We start from the raw sequence: 22,390 nt of genomic DNA on the forward strand, positions 1-22,390 counted from the left end.
TTGTCTGTTAGGCTTTCTCTGAATTTACTGTCTTAATCTTCTTTATTTATTTATTTGGTTTGTACAATGCTATATACTGTATACCCTGCCGTTCTTTCTTATATTATGTAAGTGACTTGAGCATGGGAAAGGCGCTATATACAGTTAGGTCCATAAATATTTGGACAGAGACAACTTTTTTTCTCATTTTGGTTCTGTACATCACCACAATGAATTTTAAATGAAACAATATTTCATGGCAGGTGTGTTCAAGTCCGTCGTGATGTCTTATCAGTTAAGCAGATAAAAGGTCTGGAGTTGATCTGAGGTGTGCTGCTTGCATGTGGAAGATTTTGCTGTGAACAGACGACATGCGGTCAAAGGAGCTCTCCATGCGGTGAAAGAAGCCGTCCTTAAGCTTAAAACAGAAAAAATCCATCTTAGAAATTACTACAATATTACGAGTGGCAACATCTACAGTCTGGTACATCGTGAGAAAGAAAGCAAGCACTGGTGAACTCAGCAACGCAAAAAGACCTGGAAGTCCATAGAGACAACAGTGGTGGATGATCACAGAATCATTTCCATGGTGAAGAGAAACCCCTTCACAACAGCCCACCAAGTGAACAACACTCTCCAGGGCTTGGTCGGCGTATCAATATCCAAGTCTACCATAAAGAGAAGACTGCATGAAAGTAAATACAGAGGGTGCACTGCAAGGTGCCAGCCACTCATAAGCCTCAAGAATAGAAAGGCTAGATTGGACTTTGCTAAAGAACATCTAAAAAAGTCAGCACAGTTCTGGAAAAACATTCTTTGGACAGATGACACCAAGATCAACCTCTACCAGAATGATAAAGGCAAGAAAAAAGTATGGAGAAGTTGTGGAACAGCTCATTATCTAAAGCATAGCACATCATCTGTAAAACACGGCGGAGTCAGGCAGTGTGATGGCTTGGGCGTGCATGGCTGCCAGTGGCACTGGGACACTCGTGTTTATTGATGAGGTGACACAGGACAGAAGCAGCCGAATGAATTCTGAGGTGTTCAGAGACGTACTGTCTGCTCAAATCCAGCTAAATGACGTCACATTGATTGGGCGGGCGTTTCATGATACAGATGGACAATGACCCAAAACATACAGCCAAAGCAACCAGGAGTTTATTAAAGCAAAGAAGTGGAAAATTCTTGAATGGCCAAGTCAGTCACCTGATCTTCACCCAACTGAGCAGGCATTTCACTTGTTGAAGACTAAACTTCAGACAGAAAGGCCGACAAACAAACAGCAACTGAAAGTAAAGGCCTGGCAGAGCATTAAAAAGGAGGAAACCCAGCATCTGGTGATGTCCAGGAGTTCAAGACTTCAGGCTGGCATTGCCAGCAAAGGGTTTTCAACCAAGTATTAGAAATGAACATTTTATTTCCAGTTATTTAATTTGTCCAATTACTTTTGAGCCCCTGAAATGAAGGGATTGTGTTAAAAAACTTTAGTTGCCTCACATTTTTATGCAATTGTTTTGTTCAACCCACTGAATTAAAGCTGAAAGTCTGCACTTCAACTGCATCGGAGTTGTTTCATTTCAAATTCATTGTGGTGATGTACAGAACCAAAATGAGAAAAAAGTTGTCTCTGTCCAGATATTTATGGACCTAACTGTAAATAAGATGTATTATTATTATTCTGTTTTTATACTTTATGCAGCCTCTGTTACTTATTATCTATCTGCTACTTATTACGTATGTTTATCTTTATACGTTGGTTTTCTCATTTGGTGTGGACAGCAAAGAAAGAATTTCATTGTACAGGAAACGGGTTTCCTTACTGTGCACATGACAATAAACTTTGAACTTTAATAACATCCCATACTAATCATGTGACAATTCTAATATCGAGTTCCCTCACAAGTCTCTTCTTATTAAAATAATCTACGTTTCTTACTGTAACGTGTGATGTTCTTCTCTCCCTCATCATCATTTCATTAACACTTTTATTCTTGTTAAACGTTCACAAGCACGACTTGCTACTTAGTTACTATTTCTGCTGCAGTGGAGTTCCAGATTTTGCAAAGCAATCTTAATGTGTTGTGTTGGCTTTGTTAATCGTGCTCTATGACAAATATCGCATTATGGTAAATGACTTTCTTCTCTTATCTGTGTGTTTTCTTTTTCTGTTTTCTTTCATGCGTCCCATAATCCAGCCAATTTCGGACTTGAGACCAAGAAAAGCATCATCCACCCAAGATCGGATTCTTGCAACAGGTCGATGAGGTTTTCTTTGTCGTCGGAAAAGTCTATTCCGAATGGACTCAACATGTCATCAGGGTACCCTTTACATACTGAGACTTGTCCACATGCTAAGGAGCCTTTGATAAATGATGACATAGAGAAAAGGGTGCTGGTAAACAAAGACGGGAGCCTATCGGTGGAAATGAAGGTCCGTTTTCGGCTCCAGAATGACGAAACTCTCCAGTGGTCGACACAAATCAGAAAGTCTTCTTTGAGGAATCCAGATCCCTATATCCCAAAAGAGGAAGGCATAGAGCTTGACCACACTGAACGACAGGGAACTCAAGGGACTTGTTCTGAAACGGAATCTTTCCACCCTTGTGATGACGACTGCGCTTATTCGGCAAATATCCATCAAAACTGCTGTAATCATTGTCGGGAGTATGACATCTGGAAGAATCCGGCCCACTCGGCATCAGTTCATCGGGATGATACAAGCGTGGTAAGGCAGATTCGATCATCCAGTTCGAGCGCCTCATCACGCAGGAGAATTTTACGCACAAAGTCGTCCACTGACACAGTGTCGAGTGAAGTGTACGCTGAGCAGGTAGTACAGCACACTACCTCTTACACAGAGACTGTCCAAAATGGAGACTCCAGGGCAGAATATTGTACAATGAGCCGGTGTAGTGGTCACAGTGGCTCCTGCTCAATGACATCGCAGAAGTTAGGAAAGTCCGAAGGTCGAGTATCATTAACACACAGCCACAGCATGTCATGTTCCAGTGTTGGGGAAAATGGGAACAGCGCTCTTGGGTCAGACGATGATGAAAAACATCCAAACGATGTTTCTTCACTAACTTCAAAGGACAAAGTTAGCCTCGAAGCTGATCGAGTGAGGGAACCAAGTGGGAGCCCTTCCTCTACGCCATGTCAGGAAGAAGACCATGATGAAAATGACGTGGAGTCAAACTGTTCTAATCAGAAACCATTGTCTCCAATGCAGCATTTGTCTCCACGACCAGACAGTAAATCTTCGATCTGCTCCTCTCATTCGAGCAAGGCGAGGCACAGAAAGCGAGTTGAGGACCATTCTGAAGATGCTTTATCTGTTGTCTCAAGCCTTTCCCATCATTCATGTCACGAAGATACGGAATGTCAATCAGCACAGGCCCCCATCTCAGCTTCTACAAAGAAATCGAAGATGTTGCGAGTGAATGATTCCGACGGAGTAGCCACACCAGAATCGTCAGTTTCAGAGTTGCCTGATGGTCAGAATCAAGCAGGGGTGGTGGAGGAAGACAGCGATGAAAGGCCTTCTAGTATAATGTCTAAAAGTACCAAAGGTTCCAAAAAATCCAACAGGATTGAATGTAATGGATCCGAACGAGTAAGTACACCTGGCTCGTCCACATCCAATCTACCTGATGGTAAATGTACGAGAGAAGTTCTGGATGAAGACACAGATGAAAGACCAGCAAGTAATATGTCTAAAAGTACCAAAGCTTCTAGCCAATCCAAAATTTCCAAGAGGCACAGTGGGTCTGAAAAACCAACCACACCAGGATCTTCTACATCGGAAGCTCCCAATGTTGTGGATACAGGAGAAGCTGAAGAGGACAGTGATGAGAGAGCAGTAAGTTCAACATCTAAAAGCACACGAAGTTCACACAAATCAAAAAAATCCAGCAGGAAAAATGGCACAGCCCAAGAGGGTCAGGATGGATCAGAGGTGGAGACGGCCAAAGAGGTGACAGAAGAAACAGAGGAAAACCACAAGCAAACACCAAGTGACGTGTCAGGGAGCTCAGAGCGCAAATCAAAAAGCAACAGTGAAGATGGAGGCAAAGTCTCAACATGTTCATCTGCTTCAGAAGGGAAGATCGCATCCTGCCAGGAGGACGACGCTGAAGAAAAGCTCGACAGCAACCAAGTTAGAAGGAAAACTCCAAAAAGTTCCTCACACAGGGATGAAGTGGAGTCCACCATGTCAAGTGTATGCAGCAAGTCAGTCTGCAAAATGGACGGCAAGGGTCACGAGGCATCCCGTTCAGGAAGCAGAGTATCCCATATTTCATTGAGTTCTTGTGAAGTCAAAGATGACACCGCAGCCAAGGCATCAGATACGACACACACAGAGCCGTGTTCTTTGAGCGAAGGCAAAGAGGAATTACCGGCAGACCCTGAAGAAGACAGTGAGGGGAACTCCCAAAACGGATCAAAAAGCCATTCAGAGATTGGCCAGCAGCAAAACCTGCAAATGGCCAATGGCAGAGAGTCAAGTTCCAGCTCTCGACCAATATCAAGTTTATCAAGCAAGTCAAAAGCAAATGCCAATGATCAGAATACAGCAGAAGACGACTGTCGATCACACAGCAGGATTTCAAGTGAATCTTCATATCTCCCGCCCAAACCAGCGACGTGAAGCCACCTGACCTGAAATGTGATGACGAAAGTCCAAGTTCCGTTATGTCAAAATCGACCCAATCGAATAAAAAAAAGTCAAAATGCCATCTGCAGCTTGCCAAGAAAGGTTCGAGTGCAGCATCATCCACTATGTCCCTGTCTTCGAAAAGTGTGCATTCGCCATGTCCGCCAAAAGGAAAACCGCATGGCAAAAACGTGAGGCCTGTTATAATGCTCGTTTCATCGAAAGGCAGCATTTGCACAGAACCTTCATTGCCCGCGGAACTAGAGAACAAGAATGACGGTGACTCCGCCAACTCCAAAGCCCATGCCTCAGAGAAATGCATCAAGGTGGAAAGTGGAAGTAAAAGCTGCCAAGAACGGAAGTCGAGAAGGAAAAAACACAGCCCATCGAGAAAGAAGGGAGAAGGAAGAGAAGAAGAAGTGTTCAAGTCAAGCGCAGAAATGGCAGATGTCACAGAGTTGGTTCCCTCTGCTCTACCTAATGCCACCCCAACTGAAGTTGTTCATGAATGGCTAAGCAAGATCCCAGCAGACACCTCTTTGTGTGACCTGGGTGATGATTTTCATGAAGACTGCAAGGCAATGAATGTCCAGAACTATGACGATGAAGCTACCCCCAAAGAGGTCCTACTCCTTTCAAATCTGACTTCTACCACTGGTAATCCCAATGAAGAACAGGCAGAGAATGAAGCAGTGGATAAACCTGGGGATGAACCTGACATTGATGTGAAGAAGGACAAGGATGATGAAACCGGTATTATCGAAAACCATTTAGAAGAATGCGCAGAAGTGCAACCAGAAACGGGTTATGACTTTCATTCCAGACAATGCCCATCCCCAAAAAATAATTTGGAATATCGTCACCACTTATCTGTTCAGGTAATGAAGATCTTACTGAACCCCAACCGAGGAACTAAACTGGACAGATGCAGTAGCTTACCTGAGGTTTCACCAAGTTATGGAAGAAAGCTCAGTCACTCAGCTGGACAGTTACTCGAATGTCTAGCAAGTCTTCAGATCTTAGACGGCGAAGCTGCAGACAACAACGAAAATGGTACGAAATATGCCGAAATCATGAGCATTTTACAGTCCCTGTGGCTCAACGATTCCGTAGAATACAATCAGCAGCCCGCTCAGGAAAAAACGTTTAAAGACCATCACTCCACAGATGATGAATTCAACCCCAGGTCTTCCTCCGGAGTGGATGTTGGCAGTGGTTCTGGTGGGTCAGGAAAAAGTAGTGTCACGGGTGGTGTTGATGGGAGTCATTCCGATAAAAGAGTTTTACCACACATGGTTGCAGAAGACAAGGAGTGTTTATCCGAGCCAAATGCAAAACATGACTCACTGCATCAATTATTAGAGGAAAACGAGCAGAATGAAGACGAGCAACAATCTCAGTTGTCTACGTCGAGATCCTACTTCAACGGAAAACTGTCTAATTCTGCTACTCCGGATATAGCAAGTCGAGTTCGGTGGAGTCACGAAAGTGAAGGCATTGGTTCAGAAGAGGATAATGAAGGAAAACAGAATGAAGGAGTGAGTGTACTGGAGACGAGTGCTCAAGAAAATACTCCCCAAGAAGATGCTGAAGACTGCAGCAATATTAGAGAAGAAGGTGAGGTCACAGCAGAATCTGCACAGAAAAATGTAGCAGAAGTTCTGGAGGAGGATTCTGTAAGGAACACGTTGACTCCAGTGAGTGCCACGAGTGAAAAGGAAGCCACGGAAAAAAACGACAAAAAATCTTTAGATCCCGATCCAGTTTGGGTGCTGAATTTGCTGAAGAAACTAGAGAAACAGTTCATGACCCATTACGTAAGTGCGATGGCAGAATTTAAACTGAGGTGGAACTTGGACAACAGTCCACAGCTGGATGAAATGATAAAGGAGCTGAAAGAAGATGTTCACAAACGGATCCAGGCAAGCATTGAAAGGGAACTGAAAAAGATACGAGGTCGTGCGGGCAGAACACCTCGACCTCCGGGAAATTCTGTCAATAGACAATCAACCGCACAAACGGAGCGAAGGCGCCGACGTCTGAAGATCATGAGCAAGCGGACCGTGGATGAATCTGAAATTTACACGCTGAGCGGGACTGAATTTAGTGAACAACGCAGTGATGAAGAATACTGCCCTTGTGACACGTGCATGAAGAAGAAAATGGTAGCCATGCCTGTAAAGGTCACGGCCGTGGAAAAAGTTCCGATACGGAGGGAATTTGATTTAAGAGAAATTCTACAGAAGAACAAATGTGAAGAAGTGGTGCTGCCGACAGAAGTGTCAGAGGATGCAAAAGAGACTTGTTCCTCTAGTGCTATGGACAACGAAAATAAAGATGATGATATTCACCCAGAAAATGAAGAGCTTGTGCATGAAGAAGGGAACACTGAAGGTGCTGCTGAGAACGAAGCAAAAATGGCAAATGACGAAGACGAAGTTCAGGGTGAGACAGCTCATCCTCAGAACAATGAGGAAAATGAAGAAGCAACTCCAGATGAAGTGTGTAGTGAAGATGATAATGAAACAAACACTGGAGCTGAAGAAGAAGAACCTGAAGAAAAGAAAGATGACGTTGAGAATCAAGAAGAAGAGAAATGCACTGAGTCTGAGGCAGGAGATGAACCGCAAGAAGAAAGCGCTCAAAAAGACCAAGAGGCTGAAGTAAACGAAGGAGAAGAAGAAATGAAAGACAGAAATGATAAAGAAACTACAAACCAGAATGATGAGGATCAACAACTGGAGGAGAATGAGTCTGAGGACAAACAGGAGGATTGTGAGACTGAAGAAGAGCATGAAAAGAAGCGAACTGAAGTTGAAAATGAAGTAGAAACAGAAGAGAAAGACAATGAAGAAGAGGCCGATGGTGAAGTGGGTGCTGAAGAAGGAGCTGAAATTCACGACCAAAGTAAAATGGACAGTGATGAGGAAAACCAGGCTGATGAGACTGAACAAGGAGAAGTTGAAAATGAAGATGGGGAATCTAAGGATGAAGGCATCAAATGTGAAAGTAAAGGGGATCAGGCCTCTGATGATGGAAATGATGGAAAAGAGGGTGATATGGATGAAGCAGATAACCATCACTCTTCCGGAGAGCAACAGTCAAAACAGGAAAGTGATGACGATGCAAAGAAAGATGAGATGGATGAAAATGAAGATGAGGTGCTCGATGAAGAGGAAGCAGATAAAGATGACAAAGAACCAAGTGAGGAGGAAACCTGCAAAAGCATAGAAGAGCAGGTGAGTCCAGGTAGTCAGGAAGCAGAAGGTGTCAAAGAAGAGGAGGACGAGAAAGAAGAAGCTGTTGAAGAATTAGAGCAAAATGAGGAAAATGAAGATACATCTGACACTGCTGCGGTGAATGATACCATTGAAGAAGAACAAGAAAAACAAGAGGCCCTTCCAGAAGATGAACTGGTGGCATCGGAAGAAAATAATCCTAAGATTGATGACCAACAACAGAATGAAGAATTATCTGAGAATGCTAACAGAGATAGCAGCACACCTCAAAATGACGAACAGGCAGTGACTAGCAGTGGGGAAGATGACACAGTGGCAGAAATTGAAGACAATGCTGAAAAACTCAAGAAAATCCAGCAGTTCACTCTTGTACGGAAAGGCCAAGCAAAGCAGATAAGCAGATCCTCCATTGAATCACTCCAGGGATCTGTAGAACAGTCCATCGATGTAGGGATGGAGGAGCAGAAGAACAATGTGAGCTCTGCAGCGACTCGTCCCATGCAAATGTACCCTCAGACGTCTTCTGAGGAAGAAGGACTGGGGTCTGGATCTGCCAGCCCTGACGGTCATCATGAACACACAACAGTGAGAAGTGATGTAGAAGCGGAGTCAGAAACCCAACTAATGGGTGAATCAACCAGCCAGTCCAAGAAGCCAAAGGAAAGTCACATTGACCAAGATGATTTAGATTTTTAATAAAGAAAAGAACTAACTTTTAGCTATTCAATTATGTTATTCTGGTAAGCACTTTATTTTAAAACGTGTATCATAAAATGTAACAGATTTTTTTTTGGTGCTGGGGAAGTTAAAAGACAATTAAGATGTTCAACATGGACCAGGCTAGATAATTAAAGGAATATCTTGGAATGAAGGACGCGTCAATAAAAGGGACTGCTTAACGTTCTGAAACCACTCCTGTTGTAACAGTTAACTGCTTATGGGGTCAATGGATTTTAAAGCCACCACGTTCACCCTCACGCGTGACAATAAACTTCATCATGCACCTAAACCCATACGCTTGTTACATAGGCTTTTTATGATGACTGTGATCCCTAGGATGATGATGGCCATATTTATGGAGGATTGGCAATGCCAAAATGAAATGCAGTCCAGCCTGTAAAATAATGCAATGTATTCTCCTGTCATGCATTTAATGTGGGCACAATTTTCTGGCATCGTTATCTCCTCTCATTTACTTAAACTGATTTTTCTGGTGAGGGTTGGAGTTGTACAAGTCAAGCAGGGTAGCCCAGCTCCTTCTGGGGAATTCCCAGAGCTTTCCCAAGACAACCGAGGGATATTAATCCTCCAGCATGTCCTGGGTTTGCTGCAGTGCTTCAACCCAGTGGGATATGCCAGAAGAAGCTCCACGGGTAGCTTATTCCCTTATGACCTAAGGAGCAATGACTCTACTCTGAGGCACTCACCTGAACTGATGAGCTTCTCACCCCGTCATGGAGCGTCAGCCTAGCCACCCTTCCAAGAAATCTCAATTCTGCCATTTGCACTTGTGATCCCATATTCTTTTGGTCTTTACCCGCAGCTCATGACCATAGGTGAGGACAGGGATGGAGATCGACCTGTAAACCAGCAGTTTTGGTGTCATTATTTAAAAAAATGAATGAAGTAAGTTTCTTTAAGCACATTGCGGGCAGCATGGTGGTGCAGTGGTAGTGCAGTAAGGAGGCCTGGGTTCGCTTCATGGGTCCTCCCTGCGTGGAGTTTGCATGTTCTCCCGTGTCTGCGTGGGTTTCCTCCGGGTGCCCCGGTTTCCTCCCACGGTCCAAAGACATGCAGGTTAGGTGAACTGGCGTTCCTAAATTGTCCCTAGTGTGTGCTTGGTGTGTGGGTGTGGATTTGCTCCTGCCTTGCGCCCTGTGTTGGCTGGGATTGGCTCCAGCAGACGCCCGTGACCCTGTGTTAGAATATAGCGGGTTGGGAAATGACTGACTGACTGACTAAGCACATTACTTTTCTTTCTACAAAATATGATACCTGTGCCAAAATTGAATGAAATCAAAAGACCAATCAGCATCAAGGAGTGGGGCAAAGGGCATCAACAGTAGTGGTATGAGGTATTTCAGTCGGTGCCAAGAGATTCACTCATACTTTAGTTTTCTCCATGTAGGCAGGTCCTTGTCATGAATGCCAGCCATGCTTTCTATTCTTGCATCTTCCTTATCACACTCTGGCATGTTCCATTAATAATAATAATAATAATAATAATAACAATGATGATGATGATGATGATAATGATACAGGTGCTGGTCATAAAATTAGAATATCATGACAAAGTTGATTTATTTCAGTAATTCCATTCAAAAAGTGAAACTTGTATATTCGATTCATTCATTACACACAGACTGATGTATTTCAAATGTTTATTTCTTTGAATTTTGATGATTATAACTGACAACTAATGAAAGTCCCAAATTCAGTATCTCGGAAAATTAGAATATTGTGAACAGGTTCAATATTGAAGACACCTGGTGCCACACTCACTCTAATCAGCTAATTAACTCAAAAGCCTTTAAATGGTCTCTCAGTCGAGTTCTGTAGGCTACACAATCACGGGGAAGACTGCTGACTTGACAGTTGTCCAAAAGACGACCATTGACACCTCGCACAAGGAGGGCAAGACACAAAAGGTCATCGCTAAAGAGGCTGGCTGTTCACAGAGCTCTGTGTCCAAGCACATTAATAGAGAGGCAAGGGAAGGACAAGATGTGGTAGAAAAAGTGGACAAGCAATAAGGATAACCGCTTGTACCCTGGAGAGGATTGTGAAACAAAACTGTGGGGGAGATTCACAAAGAGTGGACTGCAGCTGGAGTCAGTGCTTCAAGGACCACCACACACAGACGTATGCAAGACATGGGCTTCAGCTGTCACACTCCTTGTGTCAAGCCACTGTTGAACAAGAGACAGCGTCAGAAGCGTCTCGCCTGGACTGCTGCTGAATGGTCCAAAGTTATGTTCTCTGATGAAAGTAAATTTTGCATTTCCTTTTGAAATCAAGGTCCCAGAGTCTGGAGGAAGAGAGGAGAGGCACAGAATCCACGTTGATTGAGGTCCAGCATAAAGTTTCCACAGTCAGTGATGGTTTGGGGTGCCATGTCATCTGCTGGTGATGGTCCATTGTGTTTTCTGAGGTCCAAGGTCAACACAGCCGTCTACCAGGAAGTTTTAGAGCACTTCATGCTTCCTGTTGCTGAAGAACTTTATGGAGATGCAGATTTCATTTTCCAACAGGACTTGGCACCTACACACAGTGCCAAAGCTACCAGTACCTGGTTTAAGGGCCATGGTATCCCTGTTCTTGATTGGCCAGCAAACTCGCCTGACCTTAACCCCATAGAAAATCAATGGGGTATTGTGAAGAGGAAGATGCAACACGCCAGACCCAACAATTCAGAAGAGCTGAAGTCCACTATCAGAGCAACATGGGCTCTCCTAACACCTGAGCAGTGCCACAGACTGATCGACTCCATGCCACGCGGCATTGCTGCAGTAATCCATGCCAAAGGAGCCCCAACTAAACATTGAGTGCTGTACATGCCCATACTTTTCATGTTCATACCTTTCAGTTGGCCAACATTTCTAAAAATCCTTTTTTTGCATTGGTCTTAATTGATATTCTACTTTTCCAAGATCTGCGGTGGGTAGACACCCTGCCCAGGATTGGTTCCTGCCTTGTGCCCTGTGTTGGCTGGGATTGGCTCCAGCAGACCCCCGTGACCCTGTATTTGGGTTCAGCGGGTTAGAAGATGGATGGATGGATGGATTTTCCAAGATACTGAATTTGGGACTTTCATTAGTTGTTAGTTTTAATCATCAAAATTAAAAGAAATAAACATTTGAAATACATCAGTCTGTGTGTAATGAATGAATCGAATATACAAGTTTCACTTTCTGAATGGAATTACTGAAATAAATCAACTTTGTCATGATATTCTAATTTTATGACCAGCACCTGTACATTTTTATATGTTCTCCTTAACATTCACATTACATTATCATTTATTTGCTTACCAGACGTATTTATCCAAAATGACTTACAAAAGGGTCCAACTTAATCCTGGTAACACCAGTCTGGGGGAAAGGAAAAGGTGACAAAGTTGATCATCACCAGTAAGGAGCTCAGAACAAGATGCAAGTAAGTTACATTTTCATGGTTACAAAATCTGTTAGGCAGAAAATCACAGAGCAAGAGGGTCTTCTCAAACAAATTAGGGTCTTACCCACCACAGAATTTTTTTTTTTTAGGAACCGGGGACTTTATAGAAACTCCAGAACTTTTGCAGCATTGCCAACCACCTTTAATGACCTTTTGGGCACGGCCATCAGCAGTGAGTCTGTCTGCGGAGAGACTGTCGACCTCGTCATTGAGAGGTTTACTTACCTCGGCAGTGACATTCATGTCTCTGGTGACTCTTCCTATGAAGTCACTAGACGGATTGGGAGAGTGTGGGGGGTCATGAGGTCGCTGGAACAGGGTGTGTGGACTCCCGATATCTGCTAAAGGACGATGGTCCAAGTCTTTAGAGTCCAGGTGCTTCCTTTCTTGCTATATGGTTGCGAGACATGGACGCTATCCAGTGACCTGAGACGAAGACTGCACTTTTTTGGTACTGTGTCTCTCCGGAAAATCCTTGGGCACCGTTGGTTTGACTTTGTGTTGCTCATGAAGTCCCAAATGAGGCACATGACCTGCATTGTGAGGGAGCGTCAGTTACGGCACTACGGCCATGTGGCAGGTTTCCCCGAGGGTGATTGGGCTCACATGATCCTCATTGTTGGGGACCCGAGTGGCTGGACCAGGCCAAGGGGTCACCCATGTAACACCTGGCTGCGGCAGATAGAGGGTCATTTCCAGAGGGTGGAACTGGACCACGTGCATGCCTGGGGGGTTGCCAACTGGATCCCGAGTTGTTTCGTCGTGTAGCGGGTGCGATAATGCACTGAACCAGTGCACGCTCCCCAACTTGTCTTGACTTGACTGTTCCGGGGTATGTCCTGTTTCTTTAACCAGAAACTACAGTGGGTGGGGCTCAGGTGATGAGTTGTGCTGATTGGCTGACCACAAGCACTTGCACCATTTTACAAGCCTGTCAGTCATTTGGATTTTGGAGAATTATCAGTGATTTCCTCTGTATCATTCTTCATAGTGTGAATGCTGGCCCCGGCACAGACAGACGGACAACATGTTTTCACCCATCACACCGTTTATTTACACTATATACAATATTTACAATGTCCAAAGTCACGTGCACTCACACCCCAGTGCCTCTGCACCGATTTCCCCAAAGTCCAGGGCCCACAGTCTTTGTGCCTTCCTGGCCGCCTCCCGTCCTCTCTCTCCAGTTCAATCCTGCTACCTCCCGACATCCACCAATGACTGGAGGGAGGCGGCCCCTTTTATGGGAACCCGGATAGGCTCCAGCTGCTTCCCGGCACTTAACGTTGGCCACACCCCTGTGTGGCGGAAGTTCCGGCTGCGCACCCGGAAGCCGTCCGTGTCTCCCCGGTCGTCTTCCCCCCGGCACTTCCGCCACACCAGGGATAAATATGCACTGGGCTGGGCATCAAAGCCCCCTACCCGAGGCCTCCTGCATAACCAGGATGGACGCCCCTTCTCGGTCTGGAAGAGGCACACGCCAACTCCTTTGGTCCTCCAAGGCGTCCCGACCGGGCTCCAGCCTCGGCCGAGGACCACACAGGATGAACCGGCATCGGGGCACTGCCTGGCGGTGGCCACGGGTCCCTACAGGGCTGGGCTTCCAAGCCCCTTACCCAATGCCCCCAATATAACCAGGACGGACGCCCCCTCGCGGTCTGGAGGAGGCACAAGCCCTCCTCTCCTCCTCCTGGGCATCGGGGACCACAATAGCCACCTCCCTGGTGAGCCACGCAATGCTCCACATTGAAGCGTTAATCTCCCCCTTGAAACTGGGAGCACTTTGAAGCAATAAGGTGAGGGTCCCTATGTGAACACCTTTTCACACCTCACTTTGCACTGCATTACTCTTCATAGCCACTTCCCTGGAGTGCTGCACAATGCACCGCATTAAAGCAATAATCTTCCCTATGAAGATGGGATTACTTTGAGACAATAAGGTGAGGGTCCTATCTGTGAACGCCTCATCGCACCTCACTTTGCACCGCATCACTCTCCTTTGTATCGTACAGGAACTCTTTGGTTCCTGAAAACCTAGTTCCTACTGTGGGAGTCAGAATTTCAAATGAAGGTGGCCAGCATGTTCCAGCAACTAGGGGGTACACAAAAAAGAGTCTGGATTGAGATTTGATGGCCAAGAAGAAGTGACATTTCCAGTCTCTGAGGAACATAAGACCTCACAAGTGTATCCATTTCCATTGGTGCTGACCCCCTGACTACTCTGTGGACAAGCATCAAGAATTTACACTTTACAGCATGCTGCTATTCTGAGCTCATGTAGTGATCCGAAAAGAGCAGAGACACGTGCCGGCCTTCGCTGGTTGAACATCAGACGTGCATCATCGTGAATCAGACATGCAGCTTGGTGACACCTGCTGGTTCTCCTACCAGCAGAGAGTTACAGTAGTTCAGAGGTGACAAAGGACAAAGCCTGGACCAGGACTTGAGCGGCATACTCCATCAGATGCAGTCTGATCTTGAAGATCTTGTATAGAGTGATCCAACAAGACTGAGAGACCATTGCAGCATGGCCAGTAAAGGACAGCCGGTCATCGATCACCAGCACAAGGTTGTGTGCAGACGTGATGAGCTGAACAGAGATGGAGTGCAGAATAGATGGGTGATGACAATACTGTTTGCCTGGGTATTACATTTCAAATTGGCACAGATACTGCATGCCATATTCAAAAGCAATCATTTCATTGATTTCTTTTTAATTATAGCAAGAAAGCATTGTGCCAAAATGAAATGCATGGATGTTCATTGTGCTTTGAGGGATTTTATACGTTTGATTGCATTTCACAATCAATGATCCTCCAGGCTCAACTGCTTGCTCTGATGGATTGGAAGAGCTGAGGTAAGAACACACAGTTGAAGTTAGAAGTTTCCATACACTTAGGTTGAATTCTTTAAACTCACTTAATAACCCCTCTACAGATTTTATACTAACAAAGTACACATTTGGGCTATTGTTTAAGACAGGGGTCCCCAACTCAGTCCTGGAAGACCACAGTGGCTGCAAGTTTTCATTCTAACCCCTTTCTTAATTGGTGACTTGTTTTTGTTGCTAATTACTGTAACTACTTTTGAATTCATTTTAATTGACTTCCTCTTGAAGACTCAGACCCCTTAGTTGTTTCTTTTTCCTTAATTAGCTGCCAAACTCTAATGAGATAGAAAATGAGCCAAAACAACTGGCGACCATCATGCAATATCTGAAAATGAAGAAAGATGAAGGTCTCAAGAACACTGGTCAGCTCAGGTGCCCTAAACATTTTAACAGAGCTCTTAGAAAAGAGAAAATCAGCAATTTCGGAAAAGTCTGCCATTGTACAATGAGTGCAGCAACAGGATACGGAATTAAAGAACGGGTTAAATTAACGACAAGAATCGGCACCTAATTAAGGCACTGGTTGGAGTGAAATTGGTTGGAGTTTGAGGCACTGACTTAGTTGCTCTTCTGTTGGCTCACTCACTTCACATTTCATTTCTGTTGATGGAAAGAAATGAAGCAATTCAGAGGAAGGATGAAGAAATACAGGGGGACAAATCTTAAAAAAAAAACAACTGAATTAAATGAAAGGTAAAGGAGTTACGGCAATTAGCAGCAAAAACCGGTCACCAATTAAGAAAAGGGTTAGAATGAAAACCTGTTGAGGACCCCTGCTGTAGGCCTTCCCTTTCACTCTTGCTGATACTCGTCTGTCACAAATCACCCCTAACACTCTTCTCCACCCATTCCACCCAGCCTGTGGTCTCTTCTTCACTTCTCTTCCACAATTCCCATTACTCTGTACTGTTGATCCCAAGTATTTAAACTCATCCACCTTCGCCAACTCTACTCCCTTCATCTTCACCATTCCACTGACCTCCTTCTCATTCACACACATGTATTCTGTCTTGATGGTCCTACTGACCTCCATTCCTCTCCTCTCTAGTGTATAGGGTGGTCCAGATCTACTTATGCAATTTTCATTACGCGATAACTTATTAAGTTTATTACACAGAAAATCACCCGAAAAATCCCGGACCATCGAGAAGTGTGGGAAATGACAACATGAAGAATCAATACTGGAATCATCCCCACATAAATCAAAGTCATCCAGACGATCTGGAGCTGCATAATTAGATCAGGACCACCCTGTATATCTCCACCTCTCCAGGGTCTCTTCAACCTGCTACCCAAGAGCGGTGTTTGGGGGTGGCAAGTGGGGCGACCGCTCCAGGCCCCGCACCTAAGGAGGCCCCCGCTTTTGAGGCCCGTGTGTCCCATTCGAGAGGATTTGTCAAGTTATATTCTCCGGTTATATTTTGATAAAGTCCGTGTGTTATCTTGCAAAAATGTAATGAGAAAATCTGGTGTATGTTAACATTATTTTTAATAAATTCGCACGCAAGTTCATATAGTCCACACATACCGGTAACAGCATTTGACGTAACCAGCCCTGCACACCCCTAAGGCCACCTCTGCTGCTCCCTACTATCGCCATAGATCACAATGTCATCAGAAAACATCATAGTCCATCGGGACTTCTGTCTAATCCAGGGGTGGGCAAAGTCAGTCTTGGAGGGCCGCAGTAGCTGCAGATTTTTGTTCCAACCCAGTTGCTTAATTAGAAAATTATCCTTGCCAATAATTTAATTTAATTACTTTTGTTAGTGCTTTAACTCTGCCATGTCATGATTTGTGGCCTTAAATGGATGAGTAATTCTCAGTCCTTCACTTTTTTCTCTTCACTTACCTTCCAAGTATTTAGTTAAACCAATTAGTGCACGATAAATACACACGGGTGTAACTAGAAACCAGCTGAATGGGGAACTGCTGGTTTCTTTTGTCATTTGTATCTTATTGCTAATAAGGAGCAATATAAAAATAAAGAACACAGCTGTTTAAGACTAAAATAAGCAATAAGGGTTCAAAATCTTAACAAATACGAAAGGGCTCAGAGCCGATCCCTGATGTAATCCAACCTCCACCTTGAATGCATCCGTCACTCCTACCGCAGACTCACCATGGTCACACTTCCCTCATACATATCCTGTACTACTGTTGCATACTTCCCTGCCACTCCCGACTTCCTCATACAATACCACAAAGATGGTGAGTGTATCCATTTAAAATGAAATTTACAACACCATACATTGTGCAGAAAGTGAATGGGGTCAATGAACGATTGTTAAATGTCAAGCTCACACAGGAAAACAGGACCTTGTCAGCAAAGGAAATGAATTGGCAGATTACTTTGCTAAAGAGGCTGCATACAGTAACACACCAATCTCTTTATTCCAACAGAGAAATGACAAGGACCCCGATAATCAAATTATTTCTTTACAGAGTGCAGCCACGGACATTGAAAAGAAAAAGTGGTCCAAAGAAGGATCCCTCTCTGATGGAGTCTGGACTCATCAGCAAACTAACAAACCTTTTCTCCCAAAAGCTTCTTTTCCAGGTATGGCAAAAATAGCCCATGGCCTTGACCATGCTGGGAAAGATGCCATGGTTCAAGATGTTGAAAAACATTGGGAAGCTGTAGGCTTCTCTACATATGCAGAGCAATTCTGTAGACGCTGTGCATTATGTCAAAGGTTTAATGTAGGAAAAGGCACTCAGGTAAGTCCGCCGTTACTCCTAACCCAATGGGTCCGTTTGAACACCTCCAAATGGATTTTATTGAACTAACACCGTCTAAAGGTTACCGATATTGCCTTGTGATTGTCGATGTGTTCTCCCGATGGGTAGAAGCTTTCCCTTCAAAACGCAATGATGCCACAGTTGCTAAAGCACTAATTAAAGAAATTATTCCAAGATGGGGCATCCCGCAAAAGCTACAGACAGATAATGGTACTCACTTTGTGAATTCCATAATAAATGAATTGACTACCTGGCTACAGATCAATGTACATCATTACTGCAAATACCATCCACAAAGTGGGGTATTGTGGAACGATGCAATGGCACCCTAAAAGCTAAGCTTGCAAAAATTTGTGAACAAACCAATTTATCCTGGCCAGATGCTTTACCCCTGGCTTTAATGGGATTGAGGGGACGGACACACGGCAATTGGGGCTATCGCCGTTTGAAATCCTGACCGGACGACCCATGCCCGTTGGCATGGTTATAGGAAATGTGAACCTGCATACTGTGGACAATGATCTTCTCTCTAGTCTTACAGGCCTCCAGCGTCCCTGAAGGAAGTCCACGAGCAGGTTAATCAGGCTTGGAGAACCAGCCCTCCATCTAAGGACTCCGATTCCCTTGGGCACCTGGATCCTGGTTCGAGACACCCGGAGGAAACATTGGCATCAGCCTAGGTGGAGAGGACCGTTCCAAGTTCTTTTGTCCACACCACACGCTGTAAAGGTTGAAGGATTGCCCTGGATTCACGCCACTGCAAAAGATGGCACCCATAATATACATACTCTTGTTGTTTTTTCTTCCATTATCCACTTCACGGGTGACACTGACTTTCCAGGTTGAGGAAACTGCCTCATACCAGGTTGACTTTTGTGCAATTGTTCTGGAGTGATGTGTTTGCAAACACAGGACCAAATGACTGGGGTTATGAACCCTGGCAGGCTACTCAGTATGGCCTAAAGACTCGATTCTCTATTTTAAAGGGACATGCCTCTCATGAGTGTGCTAAGAATCAGTGTAACCCATTAATCATTACTCTAAAGAATCCTTCTTTGCATGATTCAGGAACTTATGTCTTAGCTGCATATGCAAGTGGTCATGATCCCGAGGACTCTTTCAAATTAAGGTCAAGACACCTGCTCCCTCTCCTCTGTCCCCTTTCCTACTTAGTTTTTGACTACTGCATCCATAGCGAGGAAAAACCCTAGTCCAGGCTTTGAATCTAACCACCTTAACAAGCACGTTCTCAGTAGAAACTGGTTATGGAGACCAGAATAGATGGTTACTTATATTATAACCAGCAGCGTTTCCTTAATTTTACTAGAAATGCTATAGAAGGTATTCATGAACAATTAGATCGTACCTCCCTAATGACTTGGCAAAATCGTTTACTTGCTGAGAAAGGTGGAGTATGTGCTATGTTTGGTGATGCTTGTTGTACATATATCCCTAATAATACTGCACCTGATGGGTCCATTACTCGAGCACTAGCCAGCCTAACATCTCTTTCCAATGAACTTGCCACTAACTCAGGCATTTCTGACCCTTGGGATCGATGGTTCATGTCCACCTTTGGGTCATGGGGCCAAAGGCTAAAATCAGTATTTATTTCTTTGGCAGTAGTATTCATTGTCCTTTTACTTATCGGATGTTGCATTGTTCCTCTTATTCGCTATATAATATCCAAATATTTCACTGCTTCTATAGCCAAGGCCTATATGCTACACGAGGAACATATGCTCCAAATTGCCTCTTCAGTTTCCTCATCCCTTTCCCTCTCCTCCTCCTTCCCCATCCCTTACCTCCACCTTCTGAATTTTCTTCACTCTTTGTCATACTTTCTGAATCATCTGCAGGTTGGGAAGTCTAACAGTGTCATTACACAACAATAAGTCACACCTTCTCCTTATGGTGACCTCACAGGGCAGATCTTGGTGCAAGTGGCCACTTTGAACTTTCTGGGTGGGTCCTCTTTTGGCAAACAACAGGTCCTCACCTGTGAAGATCAGAGAACACACATTGGAGTATCTCGAAGTCTTTTCCCTAACTCTGGGATCTTCTGTGATCACCTGTGCTGGACATGACAGAGAGGCAGAGCACCACTGTAATATTAAATGGATACACTGTAAGGCACGAGTGTCCAGCTTCGACCCTGAAGGGCTGCGGTGGCTGCCACTTTCTTAATCAGTAACCAATTCCTACTGTTAATTGACTTCTTTTCCCTTCATTTTTATTGCCCTTGCTATCTGACAATCCTCTCAATTTTCTTAAATGGCAGCAAAATAAAAATAAGACGTGAAGTGAAGCCGTTCTTTCTTATATGCTGTAAGTGCCTTGAGCATGGGAAAGGCGCTATATAAATAAAATTAATTATTATTATTATTATTACTACTAACATCAGACCTGCTAAACTGTGGGCTTCAAGGTCCAACAAGTTCCACTGCAACCATTTTCATAATTCAAAGGTGATCCTTGTTGTTCATTTAACTCATGATATACAAATCTATTATATAGTGCCTTTCATATCTATCTATCTATCTATCTATCTATCTATCTATCTATCTATCTATCTATCTATCTATCTATCTATTATATAGTGCCTTTCATATCTATCTATCTATCTATCTATCTATCTATCTATCTATCTATCTATCTATCTATCTATTATATAGTGCCTTTCATATCTATCTATCTATCTATCTATCTATCTATCTATCTATCTATCTATCTATCTATTATATAGTGCCTTCTATCTATCTATCTATCTATCTATCTATCTATCTATCTATCTATCTATCTATCTATCTATTATATAGTGCCTTTCATATCTATCTATCTATCTATCTATCTATCTATCTATCTATCTATCTATCTATCTATTATATAGTGCCTTCTATCTATCTATCTATCTATCTATCTATCTATCTATCTATCTATCTATCTATCTATCTATTATATAGTGCCTTCTATCTATCTATCTATCTATCTATCTATCTATCTATCTATCTATCTATCTATCTATCTATTATATAGTGCCTTCATATCTATCTATCTATCTATCTATCTATCTATCTATCTATCTATCTATCTATCTATCTATCTATTATATAGTGCCTTTCATATCTATCTATCTATCTATCTATCTATCTATCTATCTATCTATCTATCTATTATATAGTGCCTTCTATCTATCTATCTATCTATCTATCTATCTATCTATCTATCTATCTATCTATCTATCTATCTATTATATAGTGCCTTTCATATCTATCTATCTATCTATCTATCTATCTATCTATCTATCTATCTATCTATCTATCTATCTATCTATCTATATAGTGCCTTTCATATCTATCTATCTATCTATCTATCTATCTATCTATCTATCTATCTATCTATCTATCTATCTATCTATTATATAGTGCCTTTCATATCTATCTGTCTATCTATCTATCTATCTATCTATCTATCTATCTATCTATCTATCTATCTAATTTCAGGTCCCGCGAGACGAGACATTTTGCCAAGAGATTTTGACAAGTCCCACCCTCCTCTCAAGCATTTATGACCACGTCCACGGTCCAATAACTTCTCATTCGTGTGAATGCTATTGTCAGATAGTTCCTGCGCTCTCAGAAATAAAAGACAAAGAGTAGAAGACAAAGTAGAATGTCGTAAATAGGTTCAAAAACGGTGCGATACACGTGCAGATCAGGTTATAGTTAATGAAAGTACTAAAATTCGAAAGTCACCTCCATAGCCAAGGCAATTCTTGCCCAGTTAATTAGTTCAGCCGGATGGCCAACTCTAGGAAGAGTCCTGTTGGTTCCAAACTTCTTCCATTTCACAATTATTGAGACCACAGTTCTCCAGTTAGCACTCAAAGCTTTACAAATGGTTTGGTCCCCTAGCCCTGATCTGGTCTACAAAGAGTTCATTAGAACTTCATGGCTTGGTTTTTGTCCTGACACACAGTGTCATCAGCAGACATCATTGTCCACGGGGACTCCTGTGAGTTGTGGGATCCTCTATGTACAGGTACACGTGTGACTATCTAAAATGATGTCTAACCGATTAACTTTGCCACAGTTGGAATGCAATCAAGTTCTGGACACATCTTGAGGAGGATTTAAGCAAACAGGATGCACCCGAGCACAATTTGGAGTGCCACAGCAAAAGGTCTGAATGCTTACAGGAGTGAAAGGTTTCAGTTTTTGATTTTTGAGCCCTCGTCACTCTCTGATCTCCTGATTCCAAGCTCAAAGTCTCTTCATCCCAGCTTTATTGTTTCCATTTGGAGGTACTTTAGGGTCAGGAATGCCTTCCAGAAGGTCTTCTGTCCTTCTTTATAAAGCCCAAGGTCTTCTTCAAAGGCCAGACGTTGATTTCTTAGGAGGGATTACAAGACAGTGTTCACTGAAAAAAGTATAACCTCCAGTCAGCTTAAAATAATTAAGGTAATGATTCACACTAAATATTTTCAACATGAACCAATATAATTCCATCCATCCATCTATTATCCAACCCGCTATATCCTAACTATAGGATCACAAGGGTCTGCTGGAGCCAATCCCAGTCAACACAGGGTGCAAGGCAGGAAACAAACCCTGGGCAGGGCGCCAGTCCACCGCAGACCGATATAATTCTTTTTATCTTATTGAACCCACAATTTGTAAGTTGAGGGATGGGGTGTAATGCACTTAT

The 22,390-nt window shown here is 43.4% G+C and overlaps 1 protein-coding gene across 1 annotated transcript in view; it reads left to right on the plus strand.

Moving 5' to 3' along the window:
* The window catches only part of LOC120526326 (retinitis pigmentosa 1-like 1 protein), a 64,379-nt gene extending 55,591 nt beyond the window's left edge, over window positions 1-8,788 (plus strand). Inside the window, 2 exon segments of the mRNA XM_039749470.1 lie at window positions 2,178-4,623; window positions 4,626-8,788. Of these exon segments, the coding sequence (XP_039605404.1) occupies window positions 2,178-4,623; window positions 4,626-8,571 (6,392 nt within the window). The 3' untranslated portion in view covers window positions 8,572-8,788.
* The last annotated feature ends 13,602 nt before the right edge of the window (window positions 8,789-22,390 follow it).

The sequence above is a fragment of the Polypterus senegalus genome, chromosome 3, assembly GCF_016835505.1.
Source record: "Polypterus senegalus isolate Bchr_013 chromosome 3, ASM1683550v1, whole genome shotgun sequence".
Taxonomy (NCBI): Eukaryota; Metazoa; Chordata; class Cladistia; order Polypteriformes; family Polypteridae; genus Polypterus; species Polypterus senegalus.